Here is a 26,929-nt window from a genome sequence, read left to right as displayed (position 1 = left end):
AATCTGCTATGACAGATACATATTTTGCCTCACATAAATCATTTATCACTTCACGAAATTCAAAAGGAGCCAGTACATTCACAACTATACTTTCACATTTTGTCCTTGCACATGGGAATCTTTTCAAGACTAATTTTCGTATGATGGTAGATGTGCAATCCTTCTTGTGCAGCAAGACGTTTCTGTTCACCATTTACATCTTGTTGTTTTGTCATGAAAGAGGTTAGTTTACAGCTTGCACTTTTTGCTGCAACTGCTTCTTTGTGCTTCTTTTTAGCAGTGTGCTGTGTAATATCTGAATGACCACCATGTTCAATAGAAAATTCAACTGTGCAAATAGTGCATAAAACTTTACCATTAACATTATGACTTTCAGTTGGGAAAGGGAATTCTTGTTTAAACATGTCCGTGAAACTTCACTTTCCCATCGGAATCTCACAACCGATAAATTGAGTTTATAATTACTAGACCCTTCAGATAATGTTACAGAGTTTACATCACCAAAAACACATCAATACTTTGAAAAACACCAAAGAAAATACTAGAATTCATTCACACGTATCTATCGCTTTGGCCATGCTACATACAAAAGTCGACTCTCATGTGCAGAAGAAAATAAAGAAAAATGGGACGAATTTTTTAAAAAAACAGGACATTTGGCGTCCCATTTAAATTTTCTCGTAACAGTGAAATCAGTGGCTGAAAAAGAGGACAATCCCATTAAAAATGGAACGTCTGGTCACCCTAGGTTAGGGTGACTAGACGCACCCTAACCTAGGGTTACCCTAACCTAATCTGCAAGCTAAGGTAGATTATGAGAAAATTTTGACAAAGAACACAAAGAAAAACAGCAAAGGCTTCTAGCTTATATTAACAGTAGAAGGAATGGGTTGAATCACATCGGGCCACTTGATGTCTATAGGTTAACTGTTGATGACCCTGCTCAGATTGCAGACAAATTGAATAGGTATTTTGCATCTACATTCACTCATGAAGAATTCTTTAGGGAAGGGGGTGCCAGAATTTTATCAAACTCTAATGAGCTAAATGACATTGTGATAACTGAAAGGAAAATGGAGGAGAAATTGTTGAGGATAGATATAAAAAATGTACCTGGGACAGATGGAATCTATCCATCTGTCCCAGGAGTTAAGCAAACCCTTAGCCATAATTATGAGAGCATCCTTGAATTCAGGGGAGGTCCCTATTTACTGGAGATCTGCAAATATATCCCCAGTTCATAAAGGGGGATCAAAGGGCAACATGAGTAATTACAGACCTGTTAGATTAACATCTGTTTCAGGGAAAATAATGGAGTCACTGGTTAAAGAAGTAATGCAGGACCATATGGACAGGCATGCAATTATACTGCAATCACAGAATGTATTTATCAACGGGTGGTCTTGTCTAATGAATCTGATAGGATTCTATGATGTGGTGACCAAGGAGCTGAATGCAAAAAATAATTTTGACATCATATACTTTAATTTAAGGAAGGCTTTTGATACTGTGGCATTAAGGGCAGGTTACTGCTATAGATAAAGGGATGGTTAAGTGGAAGAAGACCAAGAGTAATTATCAATGGGCACTGCTCTTCGTGGACTAATGTTATTAGTGGAGTTCTCCAGGGTCCATTGTTGTTTTCAATATTTATTAGTGGTATTAATGTCTAGGTTTGCAGATGATACAAAGGTTGGCAGGGTTATAAACGACAGTCATCAGGGTAAATCACTGCAATAAGATCTAGGAAAATTGGATCAATGGGCTGAGAAATGGCAGTTGAAGTTTAACATTGACATATGCAATGTAGTGTATATGGGTAGCAGCAACCCCAGAGTAACTTATCAGCTGTGTGATACTACACTCAATGTAGCGGAGAATGAAAAAGACCCTCAGGTCTTTTTCATTCAATCAGACATGAAATTCTCTGAGCAGTGCAGACATACTGTCAGGACAACTTATGGCAGGGGTCTCCAAACTTTTAGAGAAGCAGGCCACATATGAATTTTTGGAATATTTGATGGGCCGGAGAAAATTTCTAATTATTGAAAACTATATTTGATCATATTTAACAGCGAAACAAATTTTATACCTACCTATATGTAGCTCATGGTGTATTGTCAATGATATATAGGAATTTTTCTAGCAGGGATAAGGAGGTGATTATTCCCTTGTATAAGACAATGGTCAGACCACACCTAGAGTACTGTATACAGGCCTGGAGGCCTCATTTCAAGAAGGATGTAGAGCTGCTGGAACGAGTACAGAGAAGGGCAACAAGATTAGTGAATGGAACAAAGGGGTGCTCTTACAAAGAAAGGCTTAAGTTTTGAAAATTACAGTGTCTGGAGACTAGGCACCAGCGAGGTGATCTGATAGAGGTGTATAAAGCCTTGAATGGTTTGAGCATGCTCAATGCTGATGGGATTCTTCCTCTTGCTCAGAATAATCACCTGAGAGGGCATAAATTCAAATTGAGGAAAGACAGATGTAGGATCTTCCATCCCTTGTCATGGAAGTTGATAGCCTAAATAAGTGTAAGGCTCAGCTGGACAGGTATTTTGAATGAACAGAGGGGTGAAGTGGAAGTGGTTATATTTTATTTATTTAATTTTTTTTTTTTTTTGGCTGATTCTGCATAAGCTTGCTTTCTTGCATCAAATGCCTCTACTAATGCTAATGCTATATCTATCTACAGATTCAAAAATAAAGCAATGGATATGTAATATAAAATATACCAGTTTGTTTATATCAAATTGTAATTATTACTTATTTATTGTACTAATCACTAAAATACAGGTAGTAATACAACAGAATTATAATTAATGCGATAAATGTGGTTGTAGAGTGTGACTGAGTTTCATAATATTGGGTTTTAAAATACTAATTCCAGTTGTTAAAAGTCATGTAAATGACTTTTAATGTGGATCATTTAGATGTGATCATATTTTTGTAAATGTGGATCATTTAAATGTGATCATATTTTTGATTTTAGATATTTCATTTTTGAAAAGGTCTGCAAACATTTGTGTACACTGAAAGGACAGAATTCATGGGATTTCTGGGCAATGCGACGCTGTCACCCCTCTTGCTAGTGGACAAACCCACCACTTGGCAGGTATATAGGTACACTGCATTCACATAGATGGTAATTTGATGTCAGTATGGATAAACATCAGTTAACCAACTTTGAAAGAGGGATGATAGTGGGTGCCCGACGCATGGGTCACTTTATCACAGGGGTGGTACAGAAATTGCACTATCCTCATTCGACAGCATCAATAATGTATCAGGAATATGCCATTTCTGGAATGACATCTCATCGTGGATAGCGCTGTGGGTTGAGAAAGGTGGTGTATGAATGTGGCCATCGACATCTGTCTGGCATTATTTCAGCCAACCGGAGAGTGGCAGTGGCACAAATCACTGCCAACTTCAACAAGGGAGGTGCCAGAAACATCTCCACCAAGACCATCAGGTAATCATTAGCCACCATAGGTTACGGGAGCTACCCACCCACTAGAGTCCCATTGCTAACACCAAGACACAGGACTCTACAACGAATCCCATTTCCAGTTATTTTGAGCGGGTGGGAAAGTGCGTATCTTGTGGAAACCGCACGAAGCTATGCCCATGTCATGTCAACAAGGAACTGTTCAGGCAGGTGGACAATCGGTAATGGTCTGGGGCATGTTTAACTGGCACATGTTGGGACTATGGCTTACAATACCGGGATCACAGTCTCTCTTTTTTTTTTTTTAGGATTTGAAATACCGGTATTGATACAAAAATACCGGTTTTTCAGTACTAATTTTAAAAAAATAATTGTTTATGATTTATTCACATAAAGGTTATAAAATCGACAACAATAAATCATTAATATTACAGAATATGTAACAGAAGGATTGTTATATACAATACAAATGCAAAGGTAAACTGAAAACATCATGAAAATAAGGCATAAAATCTTACAAATATACTTCTCTTAGAAAGACATATTTACTGTGTGGAAGTAAAGCACTTTAAGGAATAACGAAAACATCATTACGGAAATATTTCCATTAGTGGCAGTAGGCCTGGTAGTGCAATTAAGGAATATGGTGAACAATGGTATGGCAGGTGCCGAAGGGTTAAAATTAAAAGCTTCTGAACAATAGTTTATTCCCTCTATTACACTGCTACTTGAGGATGCGACACTTAGTGAATTTTGGGAAAGGCCGTCGATATGGAGTAGTTCAAATGTATTGTCAGCAGGTGATCTAGAGGTAGAAGGTGAAAGAGTTTCGTTGTGTGGGAGAAACATTCTATTTTTCCCACCAAAGGAAGAAGGGTGAGTTTAAAGAATAACACCGTGATTGGGTCAGGTTTAAATTAGATAAGGGGAGATACGTAAATGAAAAGGAAATAAATAAGGTTCTCGCACCAAAAGAGTGGATTGTGGTTGTTGTTCGGAGGGGTTGCGGACTTGCAGTGGTAGTTCTGGGAGTGTCGAGCTATATAGTGAAGAGTTCCGCCGGGCATGTTCCTGTGCTAGAAGTTAATCCGGAAGCTGAGTAACAAGCCAGTCAGATAGTGTCCTGGCTTCTTCTACTACTGCTGTGGTAATTTCCTTCAGTATTAGCAGAGAACTGTTCCCGAAATAAGACAGTACTAGAAGAGCTATATGGCAGAATTCAGCTAAGGAGAAAGACTTCACAGCACTACGTGGAATCCCACCGTGAAAGAGAAGGAAGGTAAGTCCTCTGAACTGTGTTGGGTTGAAAAGGGTGTTTAGATAACACTGTAATTATTTTAAAGTAAGGATGAAGTTAAAGAAATTACGAGAAATTTAGTGTTTAGTATTGAGTTGGTTTATTGGTTGAAGTTGTAAAGAAAATTGATATTGCTAAATTAAGAGATATATATGAAATTGTTAGTATTAAGTAAGCTTATGGATTGCTGTTGTGAAGAGAATTGATATTGCTGATTAAGAGAAATATGAGGAAGTGATTGAGATTGAATTAGTTTAGTGTTTGCAGCTGTAGAGAGAGCTGATATTGTTAATTGAGAGAAATTTTATGGAAATGATAGCATGTATTAATTGATTAAATGAGCAAGATGAATAGATTAGATGTAAATATATACCAATTATGTATATACTTGTAAGTAGTTTTATAAGATAAATGACTTTTGTTTTATAATATTTGTGTCATTGCTCATGAGAAATTATGGGAAAATCTCTTGGTTCCTGAAAATTCTGATTTTTTTAGTGCAGTCAGGTAGCTTGTGGGCTTTAGTGCTTGAGGGGAGCTGCTGTACAAAAATCATAACAATGGCCAGTGGTGGCAATACTAAGGTACAGGGAAATAAAAATAAATAAATAACCCCCACATCTTAGATTTGGTTTCCTCACCAAGCTTAAATGTCAATCCCTTTCATTCATTAATATGGATATAGTGCCATAAAAAGTCAAAAAGAAAATAAGATTTTTTGAAGATGAGGGAATAAGGGGGGGGGGGTAAACTGCCACTCGTCTACGACTATCTCAGTACAATAGCACCAATCAGCACAGAATCCAAAAGGGCGTTTTCTGCTGCTAATTAAATATGTACTAAAATTAGATCCAGTTTAAAAATAACACTATTGATTGCCTATGTTTCTTGAGAGCTGACTTTATTCAGACAGGTAGTGTGGATGCTTAGAAATAACCAAATTTGCAGTTTCAATATGTATATTTTTTTGTTTTTAGAATAACTGTATGTTTAATAATTTTTTGTTAGAATATTTATTATTGTAATAAAAGTTTGATTTAAAACACGATTTCAAGTAATTACTTGGGTTTTTTTTGGAATACCGGTATCCCGGTTTCATAAATTAACAATACCCAAATACTAGTATTAAGATTTTGACTGATGTTGTGAGCCCTAATTGGTACCTCTGGTACATCTAGACATATCTTTGAATGGTCCAGGTTACATGTCCATCCTTGCAGACCAACTGCAACCCTTTGTGGTCATCGTGCACCTACAGGAAAATGGACTCTTCCAGCAGAACAATGCATCTGCCCACAGAGCCGTGGTGACTAGAACATGATTTGAAGAGCATTCCGCAGATTTTACCACCATGGAATGGCATCCCCGTTCACTGGACATGAATCCTGTGGAAAGGTGTCACATTCCTCCACCCAGGAATGTGACAGAATTATGGACATTGGTACAGCAAGCATGGATGGAAATACCTGTGGAATGCTCTCGCAAACTAGTGGACTCAATGCCTTGCCGTGTGACTGCCCTTATCCAGGCAAAAGGTGGGCCTACCCATTACTAGGTAGATATCCCATGATTTCTGCCCACTCAGTGTACTTCCAAAAATTGATATAACCTTTCTTGCAGAATTTTTAATTTTTGGATAATCTGACTCAGATAATGTTGAATAAAATTGAATTAGATTTTCATTTTTAAATATTGCCTTCAGTGCATCATTAGACTGAAGGTCTACCAACTCTAATTGTAAATTCTCATCAACATCATTGACGGGTACATCAAACGGATTTTAAAAAAGTACGAACACCTTGGAATTATTTTTAAAATTAGAAAATCTATCAAAATTTTCAGTAGAAAAATTACAACTAGGCATATTTTTAGATAAATTATCAGAACATGGAAAATGTGAAAAATTATTAATTGATTAAATGAGCAAGATGAATGACATTTAAATAACTCCAGTTTTGTTTCTAATGCTTTGACATTATAATATAATTCATTGACAAGTTTGTCTCGTCCTTCTAGTTTCATATTAAGAAAATTCAGGTGTTCACATATATCAGTTAAAAAAGGCAAGGTTCCACAACCATTTGAGACCTGACAGTTCCGGAACAGGTTTCAATTTTTCGTTCATAAATAGATCTATTTCACTCCTAAGTTCAAAAAATTGCTTCAACACATTACCATGACTCAGTCATCGTACTTCAGTGTAGTACAACAAATCACTGTATTCAGCCTCAATTGTTTCAAGAAAATATTTTAATTGCCGATGATTCAGACCAGTCTTGCGAATAAAAGTTACTGTTGACATGACTGAATTTACACCCAAAAATTTTCTGCACAAAGACTGCTGGTGAATTATACAATGAAATTGCATTGATTTTTTAACATATTTACTCTGAAGCTGACCCATGAACCCAATTTTAGTACCAACCATATTTTTAGCGGCATCCTTCGTAATCACTGATAGCAAATCCCAATTCAATTTGAGGCCGTCAGTTGCTTCTGACACAGTCAAAAATATATTTTTACGTGTTGTTGTATCTTACAAGCATTTTTAATGCAACTAGCCCTTCAGTTACTTCAAAACTTTGATTTACACCTCTGATATAAATTAGTAATTGAGCTGTATGCCTTGTATCTTCACACTCACCAATTTCTATTGAAAAATTTGTGAATTCACGAACTTCTTCTACTAGTTGATTTTGAACATTGGCTCCTAAATCTTCAATTCTTCTTGTTATATTTGATGAAGATGCAAAATTCTTTACTTTCTCAGGACATACTTCTGCAATTGCCAAACAAATTCGTTTTACAAATTCTCCATCTGTAAAGGCCCTTCCTTCGGCAATGATTTTGGAGGCTTGAAAACTAGCTCTAACTGCAGATAAATTTTGATGAATAAAAGTTCAAATCTTTTTTTGTTGACTTTGAAAAGTTTGGTTTGGTTCTTGGTGTTTTCCCTGCCGCAAAGCTCCTCGAAATTTATTATAATTTGAGGCATGTTTTGTAGTGTAGTGATGTTTCATATTATATTCCTTGAACACTGATGAGACTTCATTGCAAATAAGATAAGTTCAAAGTTCATTAAACAGTACAAAAAGTAATTAATTGGCCACTGCTCATTAAAAACACGACACTCAGCATCAACTTTTAAGGTTTATTAATTAATTTTTACAATCTAATTTAAATATCCATTAGATTGTCAATGATATACAGAAACTTTAGCAGGAATAAGGAGGTGATTATCCCTTTGAATAAGACCGTTGTTAGGCCTCATCTTGAGTAATATATACAGGTCAGGAGACCTCACTTTAGGAAGGATGTAGATCTGCTGGAACGGGTGTAGAGAAGTGCAACCAGATTGGGCTGTGGAAGAACAAAAGAGTGCTCTTACCTAGAAAGGCTTCAATTCTGCAAATTGCAGCATCCGAAGACTAGGCACTGCAGGGAGATATGATTGAGGTGTTTAAAGCCTTGAATGGGTTGAGTAAGATGAATGTTAATGATATTCTTCCACTTGCTGAGACTACACACAATGAGGGGGATATAAATTCAAGATGAAATAGGATGGTTGCCAGTGGGTGGTTGATTGTTGGAATAGGCTTCCATCTGTTGTTGTAGAAGTGGATGGGTTGAATAAATTCAACAGAGAACTAGACATTTATTGGAAAGTATGGATGGGTGAACTGTGGTGTGTGTGTGTGTGTGTTTTGGCTGATGCTATATAAGCTTGATTTCTTGATTCATTTTCCATTACTACTGCTACTACAATTCCTGCAGTTTAGGGCTTCACACTATCCTAGTGAAACCAGTTGTCATCAATGTCAATGCCATAGACCTACATAATTATCCCTAATAACACAGAGTTATACATCACTTGTTATATTTCCTTTGGCAAATGCTGTCCGCAAAATGCCAAATGCAAAATGCCCTTTATACTAAAAATTACATACATAATGGAAAATCAGAAAAACAAATTTAGTTTATAATATCCAGTTCTTGCTCTAAGAGCACACTGAATTCTGTGGCAAACTGAACATGCTGTTCTTTCTCATTTGATATTAGTGGCTGGATGAGCTGAATTTTATCAGGATATAAAGACAAGTCAGTTTCAACAAATTTTCTTTGCTTTGCTGTAAGACATCCTCATCTGTTGTGAAAGTTTCTCTTCCTCGGGCATAGTAGCCAGATTTCCTGCACTTCATCAATCCTTTCATCATTCCTAATAATGGTCAGCCACCGTGATCTTTCTTTCATCTAAAACGCTTCCTGTTTTCTCAAATTGATCCACTAACCTGTTTGGTTTGTTGGTCACTTAATACATTTGTGAAAGTGTTGTGCAGAGCAGAAGCAATTGAATTTCCACTTCTGTAGTATTCCTTGACAATAAACACCATACTTAATGCTGCATGCAGCCATTTTCTTTATGTCGGTTGGAGAGTATTCAGTGTTGCCAGCCAAGTCTTCAAACTTTTCTCTATAGAGTAATGATGTTTGTACAAAAAATTTTAAACTTCCAAAACTTCTTTAAAAAAATTGTATGATGAATAAAAAATCACCATGTACAATTTCTGTAGTAGTGCAAGGCTTTCTGCCCTGAATTATTATTGACTTCTCTAGATATGATATATTCTTGATATGACTCTCTAGGCGGCGCACATCTGAAAACTCACTCACAAACGAGTTAAAAAGGTTATCAATTAACAGGTACAAATTATGTCTTCTGACAAGTTAATACCCTTTTATCCTCAACTATTCATTGGAGAAATGATCTAGGTAGATCTGTCATTGTCATCAAATGTTCTGTTTATGCAAGGGGTTCACAAAGTGTGGCCCGCAACTTTTTATATGTGGGCTGCACATATAAAAAGTTGCCGTTTTTATGATGTTTTGTAATTATGAAGAAAATCTAAGTTCAAATTTTATAGAATCATAAGACTTGTTTACTAACTACAGTGGAAACTATTTAATACGAAATGCATGAGACTTTTGCAAATATTTCCTGTTAACAAATTTCAAGATAAAATTTTTCATGACCAATTCCAAGTATTGGAGAGAAATGGATGGAACTCAGCTTATAAGTGGGGAGTGAGTGAGTGTTTAAGGGTTTTATGGTGCATCAGCATCTGAGGCTATATGTGGAATTGGTTCATAGAAAATAATTAGTTGACTGGTAGGTACTGTGAAAATCCCAGCTGTCACAGTTACTATAACAAGATGCACCTGCAAACCCTTCTCTTTCCAACTATTCTTTCATGCAAGGATGATAGTGATATCACAGCATTAACCCCAATGTCTACCCACAATTTCTGTCATATTTTTGTCAATGTTGGCCTGTTGATGAAAAAAAATTTAAAAACCACTGGTTTATGCAATGGATCAAGTTGCTATTCACTCACTTGTATATGTCTGGATTTAAATACCATCAGAGGATGGAGGAATTCTTAAATCTTAAAGGCCTCTCCACTTGGGACTGTGATTAGCCAACCTTAGCCTGAGAGATTATGGTTTTCCCAGTAAGTTATTCTAGGATGTTCAACCTGCACAGCATGCAGATTTACCCTTAATCACATATTGTGATACACAAACTGGTACACTGTGATCTAAGTTGGTACCAAAGAATCCTGAAACAGCTCACTAGATGAGAAATACATATGGACTTATTTAAAAAAATACAAATTCTACTCCAAAAAAGAATTTTTGTACAAAAATTGTTGGTTTAAAGTTAATGACAAAATTTTTCTACTTTCCTAAATATAGATAGTTTTACTGGCTAATTTTTGAAGTGGTTTTTGAGTTTCATACAGCAGTTTTGTGAAAACACTTTTCAAATAAAAAATGCCCTTTCACATGACTATTTTTGTTTAGTGGTTATACTGCATCTTTATAGATGCTGTACTAACAAAAAAAAAAAAAAATATATATATATATATATGTAAAGTGGGGGGAAATGAGGGAGATAGAGAGAATGATAGAAGGGGAATAGAAAGTAGCAAAAAAAATATATGCATAATAAGAGATAAATAATTACAAAATTGACAAAATAAGTATGTTGCCACACAACTTACAAAACCAGTCTCTCGTCAGGTGTCAATGGCCAGGATTTCAAGAAAAATAGCAACATGCATGTCTTCATTTCTGATGTAAATCACAAGCTAAAGGGAAAAAAGCATAAATAAAAATGATAATAGAATTTATTGATACCAAAATAAATAAAAACGAAAATAAAATTTTGTGAGAAACATTTTTACAGGGATTAAAGTTCACAAGCCATTTTGAAAATGGCTTGTGAACTTTATATACATATAAACAGCATACATAAATTATACATATATATTGCTTATATGGGATATATATACATATATATCCCATATATTGCTTTCTAGGGGGACCAGCCCTAATAAGTACTAGTTTTTGTCTTATTATTATTAGTATTAGCCATATAGCACAAGGAAGCCACAGGTTTTTGCTGCACTGACAAAAAAAAATAATAATAATAAAATAGAGAAAATACAAATTATGCCTTCCCTCCTCACGCAGGTAACTATCCAGTCGACCTTTGAATTTCTTCAAACTATCATTCTCATCTACCTGCAAAGGCAACTTGTTCCAGCAATCAACAACTCGCTGGCTAAAAAAAAACTGCTTACAATCTAGTCTCAACCTCTTCCCCTGTAATTTGAATTTATGGCCCCTGGTTCTGGAATTCTTTATAACCTTCATTCATTTTAGTAATCCCTCTCTGTGCCACCGTGGCAATCAGGTCCCTCTCTAAAGTGCTTGTTGCTAACCTCTCTACCCACGTAATTGAAGTGTTTCTTGGTACAGTTGCCCTTTTCCCAATCTCACCATGCTTGCCCTTCTTTGGAAATTATCAAGAAACTCAATGCCTTTTTTTCAGATGAGGTCTCCATTACTTAAAAATAATTCAAACAATAGTAGAGCCACTTCCCAGCTTACATAATACTCAACTTACAGAAATTTGACTTTACGGAAGTTTTTGCTGACCAGTGCAAACTTAAAAAAATCTTGGAAACATATTTTGCATCCTGTAGGAATAAATGGAGGTATCATGAAAATATCATAATATGAACCTAGTAACACATTGTTTTTTTTTTTTTTTTTTTTTTTGGTAATTCGTTCCAAGACCTTCGAAGTTGAAATTTGCTGTATAATTAAGCTATTTATCTCTCTAAAAGGTCATTTTTATAATGGTTATTGCACTGCATTTTCACCATTATCATATGTTCCCATTATAAGAATCAATTTTGAATGCCTTCGTGATATTTTTCTATAGCGCATTTCTGGAGATCACGACCATAAAACAATAAAAACAATTTGCACTTTCCGGTTTATTGGGCTTTGATGTTAGTGCAATCTATTATAAATGGGTAGTTAACTCATCTTATTGCATTTGCAATAATACCGATAACTGGAATTCTGTGGGTTTTTACATTACAGTATTATGATGAAATGAGTTCCCCTTCATTGAAATCTTCAATCATATAAAAAACATAAATAAAATTCTTCAAATAGGCCTCTGGGGTTGGGTATACTCATACTATAATTTTTAATGTTTTCCACCAACCATGGAATAAAACAAAAGACGAAAAATCCAAATTTTTAAAATATTTAATATTTACAATAAATGATTTACAAACAAAATATTACTGATAGTAATTTTAAAATAAAATAAAACAACTGTGATATACAGGATAATAATAAAATGCCGAATTTAAAATGCAATAAAATATACTGGGTTAAAAGCGCTAAAATACTAACTGAAGCTTTCAAAGGCTTCTACCTTCTTTCTCAACAGTGTAATTTCTGTTCTGCGGTGCATCATTAAATACCAGCAGGTTCACGGTGCATCTCACGTGAACGTGTACTGTTCCCGTCAGAACCGGAAGTGGCTCGGGAGCGTTTCAGGCAAAAACGTTCATCCCCTCCAAGGATTACCGCCTCAAAGAGGGGATGAATGCGTGTGCCCCTATCTCTATTTATATTTTTCTCAGTAGAACTAATTCGCAAGCTCTCGAGCCACTTGCGGTCCCAAAATCTATGCGCCCGATCAGTGATGACCGCTTCATCTGGGGAGATTTGATGTTGCTTCTCGCAGAACAGAAATTACACTGTTGAGAAAGAAGGCAGAAGCCTTTGAAAGCTTCAGTTAGTATTTTAGCACTTTTAACCCAGTATATTTTATTGCATTTTAAATTCGGCATTTTATTATTATCCTGTATATCACAGTTGTTTTATTTTATTTTAAAATTACTATCAGTAATATTTTGTTTGTAAATCATTTATTGTAAATATTAAATATTTTAAAAATTTGGATTTTTCGTCTTTTGTTTTATTCCATGGTTGGTGGAAAACACTAAAAATTATAGTATAAATAAATTTTCAGAATCTGCTGTTCATTCCTATTTACTTATTACAATGGTGAAGGGAAAGGGACCAGCAGAAAGTGCAAGTGGTGGCAGTGCTAGGAAATGAAACAAAATTCATTTCGAAATGAAGATGATTAATTAAGAATTACGAAGAAGGACAAAGTTTTTCATTTATTGCACAGAATTAGGTCTCACTGCTTCAACAATGAATACTATTTAAAGGGACAGTGCACGTATAAAAGAACATGTTAAAGGATCAACACATTTAAGATCAACAGTGATCACAAAACAGCATTCAGGTTCTATATCGAAGATGGAAAAACTATTAATAATATGAATGGAAAATCAGATTCAGAAGCAAATGCCCCTGAGTCCAATGGCCATTCAAGCAAAAGCAACAAGTATTTATGAAGATATTAAAGATAAGTACAGCGAACCCCAAGCCATGTTCGTAGCAAGCATATCTGGTGGTTTAATAGGTTCAAGCATCGTGCTGGTTTCTACAATGTTAAAGTATGCAGTGAAGTCACCAGTGCCAATTCTGCAGCTGCAGAGAAATTTTTTGATGTGTTGGGGGAAACCCTTTTAAATCTCCATAGCCCTCAACTTCCGCAGCAGCGTGCTTATCAGCTGGAGAGTTAATTCTGGCAACAATGCTCGAAAGGTAAAACTTGCTGACATTATGCCTGTCTCCTCTCTCCCTTTTTGTAATTTTATAATTTTGAAATTTTTGTAATTTTGTACACTGTAATTTTTCCTGCACATGAGATAAAAAATTTAATAAATAATTGTATTAAATGTTCGTTGAACATTTCTTTTTTGCTTCAATCAAATTCAATCAAATTTGCAAGTGCTGCATAAGCATTTAGGGAAATTCCGACTTACTTAGAGTTCTGCGGAACACAGCCCTTATGTAAGTCGGGGAGTGGCTGTATTCCAAATGCTGTCTTACAATTGAATTGTATAGTGGAATTATGACCTCTCTAGAGGGTGTTGTCCGATAAATCATCGACCAAACCATGGGCTTTACAGCTGCCTGTTTAACCTGTTCAGAAATGAATTCCCAGATCTCTTTCTTCTTCTACTGTTTTTAATTCAACCCCGACAAATGTATAAGTTATATTGGGATTGCTATTTCCCAAGTATAAGACCTTGCATTTTGTTGTATTAAAATATAGCTGCCACTTTCCTGACCATTCTTGAAGCCTGTTCGAATGATCCTAAAAGAACACTGCTTGGCACTGATCCTTAACGACTCACCCAGTCTTTGCGTTGTCTGCAGATTTTGATCTCATGCTCTTTATCCCGTCATCAACGTTGTTATTGCAAATCAGAAGCAACAATGGTCGAAGATCTGATCCTTGGGGAATCACACTCCTGATGTTACACAAGTTGAAGGATATCCATTAATCACAATCCTCTGCCTTCTGCCCTCCAGCCCCCTGCAATCCGTATTATATCTTTCCTGTAATCCCAACATGTTTGAACTTACACCTCTCATGAGGGACTGAGCCAAATGATTTACTAAAATCCAAATAAACTATGGTGAAATTGTTTCCTACATCCAGCTGCTGAGCAACTGTGTCAAAATAACTTACCGGATTAATTAAACATGATTTTCCCTTAACAAAACCATTTTCTTTAGAAAGTCATTTCTATCTAAATGTCCCTGCGTTGCACTCTTGATCATTACCTCTAAGATTTTCCCTACCACTGAAGTCAGACTAATCGGTCTGACTTCAACTCTTTTACCCCTTTATGTATCAGCAGCACATTGGCACTTCTGCAATCTAAAGGAATGTCTCCTGAGACCAAAGATATCCTCATAATTAAATTCATCGGTTCAATACACTCTCTAGCTGCCTTCAGACTGCAAATTTTCTGGCTGCCTTCAGACACTGTAATTTGCAGTCACTTCGGGACTGCAAATTACAGTGCCTGGAGGAAAGAGGCACCTCCGAGGTGATCTGATTGAGGTGTATAAAGCCTTGAATGGTTTGAGCATGCTCAATGCTGATGGGATTCTTCCTCTTGCTCAGAATAATCACCTGAGAGGGCATAAATTCAAATTGAGGAAAGACGGTTGTAATGTAGGATAGATGTGTGGAAGTTTGCCTTTAGCCAGCAGGTGGTTGATTGCTGGAAGAAACTTCCATCTGTCGTTGTAGACGTTGATAGCTTAAATAGATTCAAGGCAGAACTTGACAAACATTTGGAGTGAGTGGATGGGTGAAATCAGGGGTTTTTTATTTTTATTTTTATTTTTTTTTTTTTTTGGGCTGATGCTGCATAAGCTTGCTTTCTTGCATCAAATGCCTCTACTAATGCTAATGCTAATATTACTTTTGATAATGATGTTGTAACTACTGAGCTAACTACCGATAAAAAAAAAAAAAAATAGTGCAGGAGGTCAAAAATAGTAATATAGAGTTGGATAGTGATAGTTCTGATGGCAATGATGAAGTTATTATTGATAATCCAATTGCCTGTGTTAAGGCAACTGAAACACGTCAACTCTATATTTACAGAGTCTATCTTAATGAATCAGGAAAATGTTTCCGAGATGCTTAAAAAGCTTTATAATGTTGATAACTTTTCTGACATTTGTCAGCAACCTCAGCTGTGTCTGTCTACAATTTTGGACTTTTTTAAGATACAGCACATTGTAATTTTTACAATAAAGCTGTACTGTACATTTATACATATTACAGTAAGACCCCCGTATCCGCAGGGGATATGTTCCAAGACCTACCGTGGATGGCTGAAACCACAGATATAAGCGAACACCTGACACCATATATAACATGATTTTCTTGTACATACGTATGCATAATACAGTTTAATTGATAAATTAAAAACACAGTAAGACATTACCAATATTAAATATGGTAATAATAAAGTACAGCAGACTTTGGATTAACCGGGACACTTCAATACTCCAAATTTAAAAAAAAAAAAAAAACATAAATCATAAAATTCAAGTAATAACTAGAATAGGTATAAACAGATATTTTGCCAGTCATAAAGAATCGACAAGAACTGGCATTATAAGTCGTCATTGGGAGATTAGTGTACCTATTATCTTGCAATCCCCGCAGTCTTCACACCTACCGCTCAAAACAAAAAAAAAAAAAAAAAGTGACCAAATGTTTAGTTTGATTTAGTGCGTCGCGTCGATTGTTGTGTTCCGTCGCACCGCAAAAGGACAAATTTTGTTTCATTATTTATGTCAGGGATGTCGGAAAATTTTTTTTATATATAGTAACTTTTTTTTCTTTTTTTTTAGAAATCGTGAAAATGGTGGACAAATGCAAGAGTTGTGCTCTCAAATTAAATAAAACCTTAAAATTATTCAAAAGTTTGAAAACAGCGCATCCGTTAAATCTCTAAAAAACCATAATAATGTTGGTGACCAAACCATATGTGACATTGTAAAAAATAGAAGAAAGCTATTCAATTTAAAATTGACATTGTAAAAAATAAAGGGAAGCATCGTATAGGATACGTGAGTAGTAAGTGTTGTTTTTTTTTTTTTTTTTTTGTGGTTAACCGCAGGTAACTGAAGCAGCGGATAAGGGGTCACAACTGTATGCATATAATACAAAGCATTTTATATATACAATAAAAAGCTGTACTATACATTTAATATGTATTATACATGCAATAATAAAGCTGTTCAATATACATACTCTTTAAAATTTTGCTTCTTTTGTTTGTTTATCATCTTTGATACAATATACTGTAATATATTCAGTTTTAAAAAATAAACATTGTTTTGGTATTCCACACTAAGAAAAAGCAAAAACATAGCAACACGCTTTATAAGGAGCAGTCTGAAGATTTCTTAATGGTGTTCCTTATAGGGAGAGTTGGCTGTAATTTCCTATCATAAATATTTTTATGTATAAATTTCCTCATGCCCAATTTTTTTTTTTTTTCTTTAGGAAGAAAAGAATCTCATTCAATTTCACATTAGTAATCTTGAATATGCATGTGGCAGTAACCTTAGTAGAGTATCAGCACGTCACTGGGACCAAAATGAAGTATTTCCACAATTCGCAGGGCCTCATTCAATTATTCCATGTGGCTATTCCACACTAATACATTCCTTAGCTGAAGATCAAGACATTATACTTAGCTGCCAGGTAAATTATATATATATATTGATGTATTGGAAAAATTCTTTTTATTAATGACAGTAAGTACTGCTGAATTTTAAGTTTGAATTTACTATTAAAACCATTTTATATTTAATATTAAAACTGAGTAAAGTTGTTTTCTGTTAAGATTTCATCACTAGTGATGTTTTATAAGTAGTGAACTAAATAGCAAATGCATTAAATCTACACTGTGTGAGCCGTAAGATTTAATTGAATCTTACGCAAAAACAAAAAAAAAAAAAAAAAAAAACCTCCAGAATAAGTAAAAATTTAATCACTTGTTCGTATCAAAAGTGATTGCAAGTAAAAGTATTTTGATAGTCAAGCTTTCCGATTAGAGTTTAGTAATTATTATTATTATTATTATTAGAAAGCAAGAAAGAGAATAATGATGATATCCAGCTCAGGACCCTGGGTTTGCCAAGCCCATACTCTCCAGATGTGAGCCCCTGGGGTAATGGGTGTAATCAGAAGGCCATAACCAATTATGGATTTTTGATAAAAAATATAATTGAATAGAAAGGGTGGAGGAAACACACAGAGAGAGAGAGAGAGAGAGATTAACCATGTGGTGATATAAGGCAGTGTAGAATTTAAGCTTTTGTTTTTTATTTCATAATTGATTATTTTAATGATTGAAATAATTGACTATGAATCATTTCAATTATGCTCATCACTACTAGTGATAACAGTTTTCCCAGTGAGGCAATGACATACAACTATTCTACCATCAGAATGGTTCCCTTTCATGTGGCTCAGTATGCTCATAAAACATTTTATAGTCTTGTTGCAGTACTTAAATCCATGTCACCTGCTGCTAATGAGGATGTTAACCTTTGCACTATAAACCAAACAAAATGAAACCAATCAAAAACATTATAAATTATAATGTTTTTGATTGGTTTCAGATTATTATGCCCACTAGTGAAGATTATAAGCTCTCTCTCTCTCTCGGATACTACGTTAGGCAGAAGCGGTCCCAGCACCCTCTCCGACTTAAATTTACAGCAAATCAGTGAAATTTCGGGGCATTTGGTGCCCTGTTCGGGGGAACCACTCGACCGTGCCTTAAGCCATCCCTAACACTATGTATATAAAGTGCTTAGCATCATAATACACAGCCATTTCTGAATAAACAGAAAATTTTTAAGGTGGCATCGTTTTAGGTTATATCTCATATTGTGAATGCCTTCACAACGAGTTGCCATGATATTGCACTACTTCGAATAAGTAACGCTTCACCTAAGGAGAAGACTAGTGTTACTTATTCTCAGATAGGTACCACCACCCAGACAGCACTGTTTCAGGGCTATTTGGCCCTTCGTCAGTGAGTGGGTAGGTACCCAAGTGATGCAATGATGGCAAAAACAGTTATGAAGTATAACTATCTGAGAATAAGTAACACTAGTCTTCTCCTTAGGTGAAGCGTTACTTATTCGAAGTAGTGCAATATCATGGCAACTCGTTGTGAAGGCATTCACAATATGAGATATAACCTAAAACGATGCCACCTTAAAAATTTTCTGTTTATTCAGAAATGGCTGTGTATTATGATGCTAAGCACTTTATATACATAGTCTAAATTTGTTCGCAGCTTGAGGCTCTAGCCCTAAATGCGCCTTAGTCTAAATACATCATACACCATCAGGCATCTCTCATATTGTGGAGTCATACTTCATAACTGTTTTTGCCATCATTGCATCACTTGGGTACCTACCCACTCACTGACGAAGGGCCAAATAGCCCTGAAACAGTGCTGTCTGGGTGGTGGTACCTATCTGAGAATAAGTAACACTAGTCTTCTCCTTAGGTGAAGCGTTACTTATTCGAAGTAGTGCAATATCATGGCAACTCGTTGTGAAGGCATTCACAATATGAGATATAACCTAAAACGATGCCACCTTAAAAATTTTCTGTTTATTCAGAAATGGCTGTGTATTATGATGCTAAGCACTTTATATACATAGTCTAAATTTGTTCGCAGCTTGAGGCTCTAGCCCTAAATGCGCCTTAGTCTAAATACATCATACACCATCAGGCATCTCTCATATTGTGGAGTTATACTTCATAACTGTTTTTGCCATCATTGCATCACTTGGGTACCTACCCACTCACTGACGAAGGGCCAAATAGCCCTGAAACAGTGCTGTCTGGGTGGTGGTACCTATCTGAGAATAAGTAACACTAGTCTTCTCCTTAGGTGAAGCGTTACTTATTCGAAGTAGTGCAATATCATGGCAACTCGTTGTGAAGGCATTCACAATATGAGATATAACCTAAAACGATGCCACCTTAAAAATTTTCTGTTTATTCAGAAATGGCTGTGTATTATGATGCTAAGCACTTTATATACATAGTCTAAATTTGTTCGCAGCTTGAGGCTCTAGCCCTAAATGCGCCTTAGCCATCCCTAACATTAGGCCAAACATATTTGAGTTTCAGGCATAAGAGTGCAATAACACATCCATTTGAATGAACTGTGGTTTAAGCCTGCATGACTTAAATATGGTTAACGATTGTATTCATTGTTAAAATTAATTGTAAACTCCTGTGGCCTAGTGATTGCATTAGAGTATAATCAAAGCAGCGATTGTTGTTTTTTTTTTTTTTTTCCAGGCACAAGATTTTAAATGGTTCTTAAGTTTTTCAGTGCATATGAAGCATTATTTTGAAATGCCTGTGGGTCACCGAAACAAGTCATGGGCAACTCACGTTGTTGCCAATCAACATTAGAAAGATAGATATGTTAATAGCCAAAAATCTGTTCCCTTTGTCATTCCTCAAGTTTGAAGAAAGCCTGCTAATCATCATAAGGACTACTACTATTACATTTACTATTATAAGAAGACTAAAGATCAAAGGAATTTGTTGCATCTTATTATACCATCCTCTGTTGCTTCATTGCAGAAACAGAACAATTCCCAGTGCACTTTCCTTAAAAGATATTTCTTTGTATTAATCGAAGATTTATATTGTCCTAAATCTAATGTAAAGTTCTTAACATCTTATCTAAAAGAGTGTATTTACTGAATCCCTAGCTGCAGAAAATCTACCAATAGAGAAAGGTATCTCACATTTGCATCCTTTATGTAGTGGTTGATTTTTTGTGATAATGCTGCTGAAATGTGAATGGTCTTTTTGAAGAAGTTGGCACTATTTAAATCTGGTGGAGTGGTGCTTGTTCATCAGTAGCTTAAGGATATGTCTAAAGACTTAGGCTTCACAACTGGAAATAAATTTCCATTGATTCTTACAGCTCACTCAGTTCTTAGAAAGGAAGTTTATGAAAATGTGAGCATATATTGTAGAAGAACAGCTGTGAAAGCTGTCAACTAGGAGTCAGTGAAGACTTCAAAATTCCTTCACAAATCCTTTCTGGTTGCGAGGTGGGACAGCAAGTTAGCATTACATCAGACTGTCAAGAATTAAAGCCTGACAAATACATTGCAGTTAGGTGCTTTGGTCCAAATAGACATTTTCTTGCTGCTACCACTTCACATTAAGCTAGGGTTATTGAAACAGTTAGTCAAATCTTTGATTATTTAAACTGCTGTCTTCAAGAAACATAAAGGTGTGAAGTTTGCCAGACTGTGCAATAAAAAGAACACAAAGTGAAGGAGCTCAAAAATGGTTTTATTTTTATTCAAAATAATCACCACCTGATTGTATACTCTTATTACACGGTTTTAAAGTTTATGAAAAGAGTCAGCAAAGGCATCTCTTTAGATGCCTTTGTTGACTATGCTGCTATGTTTTGCTTTAATACTATGTTTTGTCAGAAATCTCTTAACAACAGGTGCAGAATGGGTGGGGACATTGTCTTGCAGCAAGAACCAGCTGCCTCTTGAAACTGCAGCCTCACCTGGGAAATGTGCTTCAGTAGTCTTTGCAGCACCTGGATGTAGAATGCAGCATTGACACTCTCTCTCTCTCTCTCTCTCTCTCTCTCTCTCTCTCTCTCTCTCTCTCTCTCTCTCTCTCTTTAGATACAAATTCCTTGTGAATCACACCGTTTGTCAAAAAAACATAATCAGCATTCGCTCCTGGACCTCAATCTTGGATCCTAAACTAAGCTTTCGTGATGATTTTGAAGTCCACTGCATACTTTGATGCTTCATTTTTGGGTCAATTTTTTTATTTTTTTATTTTTAGTTGTTGGCGCATCGGCTTCTGTGGCCATAATGCACCTCCCAAAGTTTTTGCATTTTACTCTGATCCAAGCCAGAAACGAGATTCTAACCCGCGACCTTTGGGTTGCCAGGCAGGCACTTTTACCTACCTGGCTAGCCCGATCGGCTGTTTTCGGGTCATGCTGAAACATCCAGCACTCACTTCCAGTTACAACAAGTCAAGGAAATTAGGATTGTCTTGACAAGTCTGAATGAAATCTTTGAATGTAACACTCTTTGTTGCTTCTACTCATCTGTGAGGTTATGCAGCACAAATATTGCACAGATCTTATTTTTCCCTAAATATTCATGGATAATTTGAGGAATCTTTTTCCTTATTCATATACAACTCATCAGCCATCATTTTGAAGGACAAACAATGATCTTTTGCCACAATTTCCTAAACATTTGCAACTCTGTCCTCATTTCAAGAGGATGATGGACACCCACTTCTTGGATCATCATACCACGCATCCATCTTTCAATTGCTTTTGCAATTCAGACACACTGGCACAACTTAATGATTCATCGCTGTAGACAGTTTTTAACATTTCATATGTTTTTGTTGAGATTTTTTCAGTTTAAAGCAAAATTTGATATTCGTTTCTTGCTCCATTGTTAAATCATGACATGGAATGTTATGCTACTGATGAAACTGGTTATTATTTGCAACCTGTCAGCCTATTGGATAATCTCTGTACCGCTATCTGTTGGAGGAAGTTTTAACTACAACATACAACAAGATTAGTGAATGGAACAAAGGGTTGCTCTTATGAAGAAAGGCTTAAGTTTTGCAAATTACAGTATCTGGAGACTAGGCACTGGCAAGGTGATCTGATAGAGGTGTATAAAGCCTTGAATGGCTTGAGCATGCTCAGTGCTGATGGGATTCTTCCTCTTGCTCAGAATAATCACCTGAGAGGGCATAAATTCAAATTGAGGAAAGACAGATGTAGGATAGATGTGCGAAAATTTGCCTTTAGCCAGCGGGTAGTTGGTTGGTGGAACAGACTTCCATCCCTTGTTGTGGAAGTTGATAGCCTAAATAAGTTTAAGGCTCAGCTGGACAGGTATTTCGAACGAACGAACGAACGGAGGGGTGAAGTGGAATTTTTTTTTTTTTTTTTTTTTTTTTTTTTGGTTGATGCTGCATAAGCTTGCTTTCTTGCATAATATGCCTCTACTAATGCTAATACGACTTCTGTTTATTTTCATACTCATTGAATATGACTACAGCAGCACTAGTTCAGACACTTGATTGCCACACTTCACATATAGTAATATTATTCACCATATAGTGCAAGGAATCCATAGGCTTTTGCTGCCCTGGCAAAAAAAAAAAAAAAAACAAGTAGGTCAGAAAATACAAATTATATGCTTCCCTCCTCACACAGGTAACTGTCCAGTAAAAGGTCCAGTTGACCTTTGAATAAATTCAAACTGTCAGCCTCAACTACCTGCAAGGATAACTTGTTCCAACAATCAGCAACTTGCTGGCTAAAAGAAAATTTCTTCAATCTAATACTAATTCCTCTCAGAGCCTTATAAACCAGAATAACCTGGCACCTCTGAGGTGCCAGGTTGCCAAGCTCTGTAGCACACGTAATCGGAGTCATTCCAATTAAGTGTGCTACAGAGCTCAGATGAAGTCTCCATACTTGAACACAGTATTCCAAATATGGTCTTATACAATGGGATTATGACTTCCCTATATCTACAAGATAACATTTTTGATAAATCATCAATAGGACACAATGGGCTTTCCTGGCTACCTGTTTACACTCTTCAGAAAACTTCATATCTGCCCATTTCCTTTCCTCCTCCATTGTTTTTAATTCAACTCCACCAAGTGTATAATTTATTTGTTGTTTGCTGTAGCCCCAAGTGTAAGACCTTGCATTTTGCAAGGTCTTACATTAAAACAAAGCATTAAAACTTACATTACATTAAAACATAGCTGTCACTTTTCTGACCATCTTTGAAGTCTGTTCAAGTCATCCTGAAGAAGATGCTACTCGTCATATGCAAATTTTGACATCACACCTTTTATCCCCTCATCGATGTCATTTATAAAAATGAGCAAAACAGCAGTGGTCCAAGAACCGGTCCTTAAGGGACCTCACTCCTGACATGACACCAATCAGAAGAATTTCCATTAATGACAACCCTCTGTTTTCTGCCCCCCAGCAATCCATCTTAGAATTTTTCCAGTAATCTCAACCTGTTCAAGCTTATACAGTGACCTCTCATGAGGGATCAGGTCAAATGCTTTGCTAAAATCCAAATAAACTATGTTTAAATTGTTCCCTAAATTCAGCTCATGAGTAGCTGTCAAAATGGCTTACTAAGTTAGTTAAACATGATTTTTCCTTAACAAAGTCATGTTGTGAATGCCATATCTATCTAAATGTCCCTGGATTGCACTCTTAACCATTGCCTCTATGGTTTTCCTACTGCTGAAGTCATACTAACCAGTCTGTAGTTAACAACTTCACTCTTAGAACTATTTTTATGTATTGGCAATACATTGACACTTCTCCAATGCAAAGGAATATCCCCTGAGTCCAAAGGTGCCTTCATAATTAACCTCAATGGTTTAATACACTTCCTCACACTCTCCCTAAAAACTACACAGTATGGGTCATCAACTCTAGTAGCCTTACTTTCCTTTAAACTTACTTTAAAAGTTTTTTAATAAACAATCATCTGTAATTACATCACTAATTTCATATGGCCGTGAGGGCCAAATGATGATCTTTTGCCACAATTTACCAAACTTTTGCAACTTAGTCCTCATTTTCCCAGTTTAAAGCAAAATTTGATATTCGTTTGTGGCTCCATTGCGAAATCATGATGGAACATTAATGCTACTGAAGAAACTGGTTGTTACTTGCAACCTGCCAGCCTACTGGGCAATATCTCTGCCACTATCTGTTGGAGGAAGTTTTAACTACAACATACCACTTCTGTTTATTTTCAAACTCATCAAACATGACTGCAACAGCACTAGTTCAGGAACTTTATTGCCACACATTGTATGTATTTAATGTCTTCTGTTACATTGGCTTTTTATCTGGGCATCTGTGTTATGCTGAGATGGGCTTTAATATTCTGAATTACCTAAAATGCTTTGAACGCTGCCTAAGTTCCTGGAATGGTTCAGATGACTATTAAAAGATGACCATTAAAGCATGTCCCAGAAAACATCAATGAACGTATGCGACTGCCTAGCGGTCTTTATAATATGGCAATCATCTCGTGCCCTAAAGATCTATTCAGCAACTTGTAGAGTGGAACTGCAGCATCAGATCAGCATTGTGTTTGCACTCCAAGACCCTATCTATTATAGTCAGATTTGGAATGCCGCAATAATAGTTCTTTTACTGTAAAACTTGTGCTATGGTTAATGTGTAGCAAGAGAACACATAAGAGGCAAGGATACTTAAACAGAACATAATTTATTATTATTACTATATCAGAAATGTACATAAAATATACATATGAGAATAGAACATTTTTTTCTCACACTAATATCACTAACATGAATAAAAGAGATACCTTATGTATCTCTGGCTGGTGGTGTGGGTTAGTGACATGTTTATGTTCTTCGTGTGATTCTTCTATGGTATCTTGCTCAACTTCTGGTTTGCAAACAACATCTCACAGGAGTAAACAGGTATATACATGTATGCGTAGGTACTGTACTAAAACCTTGAGTAACAATTGGGTATTGTGTAGTCACATTAATACTAATGTATTAACTAACTAAGACAGTAAATACTAATGAGAAGGGATGGTTATGTATAAATACAAAGAGGATAAAAGTAAGTAAAACTTACCAGTATAATGAATGCTTCGGTCCAACTGTGACTGGAACAGTGACTGTATTGTTCTGTCCTATTCAGCTCTGCTGGAAACTTCGGGCAGTGAAGATTCTAGGTAATGGCAGTTTCTTCTTCTTCAGTCTGGACAGGGTTTCTCTATATTTCTCGGCAATTCTTTTAATCGATCTAAAACTCAGGCCAAAAGTAGCATGAAAGAAAGCAAGCCCATAGCTTGCAAAACTGGCAAGAGAAGCTATATTCAAAACTCTGACAGCGAGTGTGTCCAAGAGAAACAGTCTTAGAAAAAGGCAGTCGTTGCAGTCCTCCCTCTTTTCTTTTGTTCTCACCTGAATATGTATCACATTTTCCATGCTCCCATTGGAGCATGGAAAATGTGAAATAAGATATCAGCCCTGGAATAAGTTTCCAGGGCTGATATCTGGGGACCAAAAACAGCAAAAAAAGGAGTTACGACCATGTGAAAATGAAGCTCATATTTGTTCGGGGTGAGAGTTCTTGATCTCTGAACTTGGAAATATAATTCCTGCAAAAGGGACTGCCTGACAATCTATTCTGCAGTTATTAGATTCAGGTTACCCTTAAAGTCTGTTTTCAATAGTCAAAACTTCTTTTTATCCGATAAAAATAATGAAGCACCTCCTTGTTATCCTCACTTCCATCTTCCATAATGGTCAGAAGCTGATCAAGTAATGGCCTCCTGTTGTGCTGTGACCCCCACTAATAAAGGTAGGATTGCATCACAATTACCAACCTTACTTAATGTGATGTTAGAAAAGCATGCATTCTAGCAGGGGAGAAGGCAAGGAACGCTGATAAGTGCAGTGTTGTATTTTATACTACCTATAGTACAGTGAAAAGAAAAGAGTATGGGGGTAGCTTAAAGGCGAATGATAGGAAAATATAGGTATTTTACACTTCTCAGAATTGTCTAAAGCAAAAGTGAAATTGAATGTTTTATTTATTGGATTTTTTTTCTTAACTCCATACTTCCCCAGTTCTAGCAATGATGCAGAAAATACTTAAAGAATACTAAAATTGATATTGATATTGCTTTTTTTTGTTTTTTGTGCTGATCTTGTTAAAAAAGGTGGTCTGTATTGTAACAAGATGGCATAGGGATAAATAAATCAGTTAGGCCAAACTATTTTGATATTTTAATACAGTGAAACTTCTCCTAACGGACACCTTTCGTTAACGGACATCTCTCTACAACGGACATTTTCAAATTCCCCAACTCACCTCCATTGGTTTTAACGTGTTTGCAGCTTCTGTGTAGCGGACATTCTCTGTAACGGATGCAGACAGGCAATCAGCACTGTTTCGTTTAGATTAGCACTTAATTTGATCTCCCCATAACGGACAGCGGGCGAGCTTACGGCCCTTTTTCTAGGAACTTTTCTTCCACGTATTGCCTCAATCGTGTGTTTATTTTCTATTTCCGATTCTCTGAATTTTATCAAGGTTTGCGTCGTGGTTCTAAACCCTTTTTCAAGAATTTTAAGGCACGTGTAAAACTTCTGATGAATTCGGTGTGTGCAAGGGGGGGGGAATATGGTCGGCCTTTCGTCTTTTCAGTTTTGTTCAGTGTCGTGTGAAGTGCACAATGTCTTCTTGTAAACA

At 36.0% G+C, this 26,929-nt stretch overlaps 1 protein-coding gene across 3 annotated transcripts in view; it reads left to right on the top strand.

Annotated features, from left to right (window-relative positions):
- LOC150075326 (lysine-specific histone demethylase 2-like) overlaps nt 1–26,929 on the top strand; it is a 362,688-nt gene that overhangs the window by 213,820 nt on the left and 121,939 nt on the right. For all 3 annotated transcript variants that reach the window (XM_090389224.1, XM_090389225.1, XM_090389223.1), the window contains exon 16: nt 17,080–17,280. In XM_090389224.1, coding sequence (XP_090245350.1) covers nt 17,080–17,280 — 201 coding nt within the window. The remainder of the gene's footprint in view (nt 1–17,079; nt 17,281–26,929) is intronic.

Source organism: Mastigoproctus giganteus, chromosome 14 (assembly GCF_048544385.1).
Source record: "Mastigoproctus giganteus isolate SK-2022 chromosome 14, ASM4854438v1, whole genome shotgun sequence".
Classification (NCBI taxonomy): Eukaryota; Metazoa; Arthropoda; class Arachnida; order Uropygi; family Thelyphonidae; genus Mastigoproctus; species Mastigoproctus giganteus.
Note: the sequence above shows the minus strand (reverse complement) of the source record. Positions and strands in the feature narration are given on the sequence as shown.